At 38.4% G+C, this 2016-nt stretch overlaps 1 protein-coding gene across 1 annotated transcript; it reads right to left on the bottom strand.

Moving 5' to 3' along the window:
* Window positions 1-429: 429 nt before the first annotated feature.
* LOC137716311 (uncharacterized) lies at window positions 430-1811 on the bottom strand. Its single transcript, XM_068455750.1, has 2 exons — window positions 1011-1811; window positions 430-847 (listed from the first exon to the last, which is right to left on the bottom strand). The coding sequence occupies exons 1-2, from the start codon at window positions 1665-1667 to the stop codon at window positions 551-553; spliced, it is 954 nt and encodes a 317-aa protein (XP_068311851.1). The 5' UTR covers window positions 1668-1811; the 3' UTR covers window positions 430-550.
* Window positions 1812-2016: the final 205 nt, after the last annotated feature.

Below are 2016 nucleotides of genomic sequence, written 5' to 3'. Positions count from 1 at the left end.
GGCCTTGACCTAAGGTGTTATTTGTTTTGTAGGTGCAATTTTATCCAAGAACAAAGAGGAAGAAATTTGCATCCACAATTATAGTGCAAATTTTGCTTCATGAAATAAAAGAACCATGCAGTCACATGTAAAACAAACAATCATGCCATCAGTTGCCAAATTGAACAAAAAAACCTTTATAATTAATACACAGCCTGACACAGTAAATGTTATAATACAAGTGGTTTGAAATTTTGTTTTTTCAAGTGTCTAACCACTTGTATTATGACATGTAATGTGTCAATAACGAAAAATGTCTCGTCATTCACACATGAGCATATGAGATGTTATGATTAATTAGTTTTCATATTTATAGACACCGAATTTTGGTACACCTATTGAAAAATGCATAAATCAATAACGAAAATAAAAAGAACAATGCAAGAAAAGAAAATGGGAGTGAAAATCACTACCTTGAATTATGTTGATATAAAACAAGAGAGCAACACAAAAACATAACTTGCATTTCAAGTATATGTAAAACCCCAAATAAATAAATAAAACATAACTTCTATTCATTCTTCCAAGCATGCAAGATCAGTGAGAACCCAAAATCCTGCAACTGATTATCTCTCAACTCCTGAGAGGAGGATGACCAACTCAACACAGAAGGATCCAGAACTGGCAAACCAGTCCATAACTTCTTGCTTTCATCTGCTGCAACATTGATGCAAGTTTGGAACATGAAAACTGCATCTCCCATTGGATTCCCAAACAGCCAATTGTGCACATCCCAAAACACCTCAACTTTCATCCCATCTACCACAATTGTGTGATTGCCTCTAAACTTCCAGTTCAACCTCTTTACCTGCATCAGGAAATTCGGTTTAGGTCAATAAATATTTTCATAACTCAGGTTTTTGTGCGTAAATGTTTTATTTTCACCGCAATTATGATTTTAGAACACATTTAATTTATTTGTAACACACGAAATAGTGTTGATTGACTGAACCCTAATTTTGAAAATGTACCTGCAACACAGTCTTGCTGTCAATGCTGATTACAAGATATGGCTCATGGAGGCCCCCGGCAGTTTCACACTCAATTTTCAAATCATGGATTTTGCCCAAATCACAAAACTGTGCCTTTGCTCCATAAAATTTTTTCCCAAAAATGTGCTCTCTTTTCGCTACGAATTCGGCTTTGGATTTGGATTTGAACTTGGAATTGGACTCAGCAGGGCTTTTGAAATCCTCCCTCCTCAAGTCCCCAAGAAACAGAACCATTTCTTGATCAAACATAAGAGCTAGATAAAACTTCTCCAATGGCTCAGGTCCTGAACCAAATTTGGCATTTGTTAAATCCCAAAAGATGTCGATTTTCGTAGAGTCCACCTCCAAATTCTTCAACCCTTTCCTCTTGGAGAAAATCCATGGCTTAATCTCAAGTCTGCAGAGGCAATGACCGGCTGCATCATCGATTTCGATGGCGAGGCTTTGCCCCATCAGATTCTTGGTCCATGTCACAGTGATCAAACACAATCTGCTCTTTAATTTGCATTGGTAGACGCAGGATACCAAGTTCTGGGCAGTTTTTGTGGCTCTCGACGAGGAAGATGATGACGAAAAATCTGCAATTTGAACCCCATTTTCACCAAAACAAGAAGGGAAGTCCCTCATCGTAAGCATCAATCAACAAAAAGATGAAAACTTGCAGACGTATGTTATGCCAGTTCGCCAGGTAGCGTGTCTGCTCTTTTGCACCCAGTACAACCTCCCTCCCGGTAAACTAAAGCTGTTTAGAATCTTGCTTTTGTCGAGTAAACAAAGATGGCTGATTTCTTTCTGATTCTTTCGAGTTCTGCCAATAATTTGAGGTGAAAAGAAAGAATGCAGCCGGCAGAAAACTGGGTTACACACAGAAAATGATTCCTACGCTAGTTGGCAAGCACAATTTGTCCGCCACTACAACCGAGTCTGAATGCATGCAACTTGAGGTGAAAAGAAGGAATGCAGGCAGCAGAAAATTGGGTTGCAA

The sequence above is a fragment of the Pyrus communis genome, chromosome 14 (assembly GCF_963583255.1).
Source record: "Pyrus communis chromosome 14, drPyrComm1.1, whole genome shotgun sequence".
In the NCBI taxonomy this organism is placed as follows: domain Eukaryota; kingdom Viridiplantae; phylum Streptophyta; class Magnoliopsida; order Rosales; family Rosaceae; genus Pyrus; species Pyrus communis.
The sequence above is the reverse complement of the archived record's forward strand: the minus strand, read 5'-3'. Positions and strand labels throughout refer to the sequence as shown.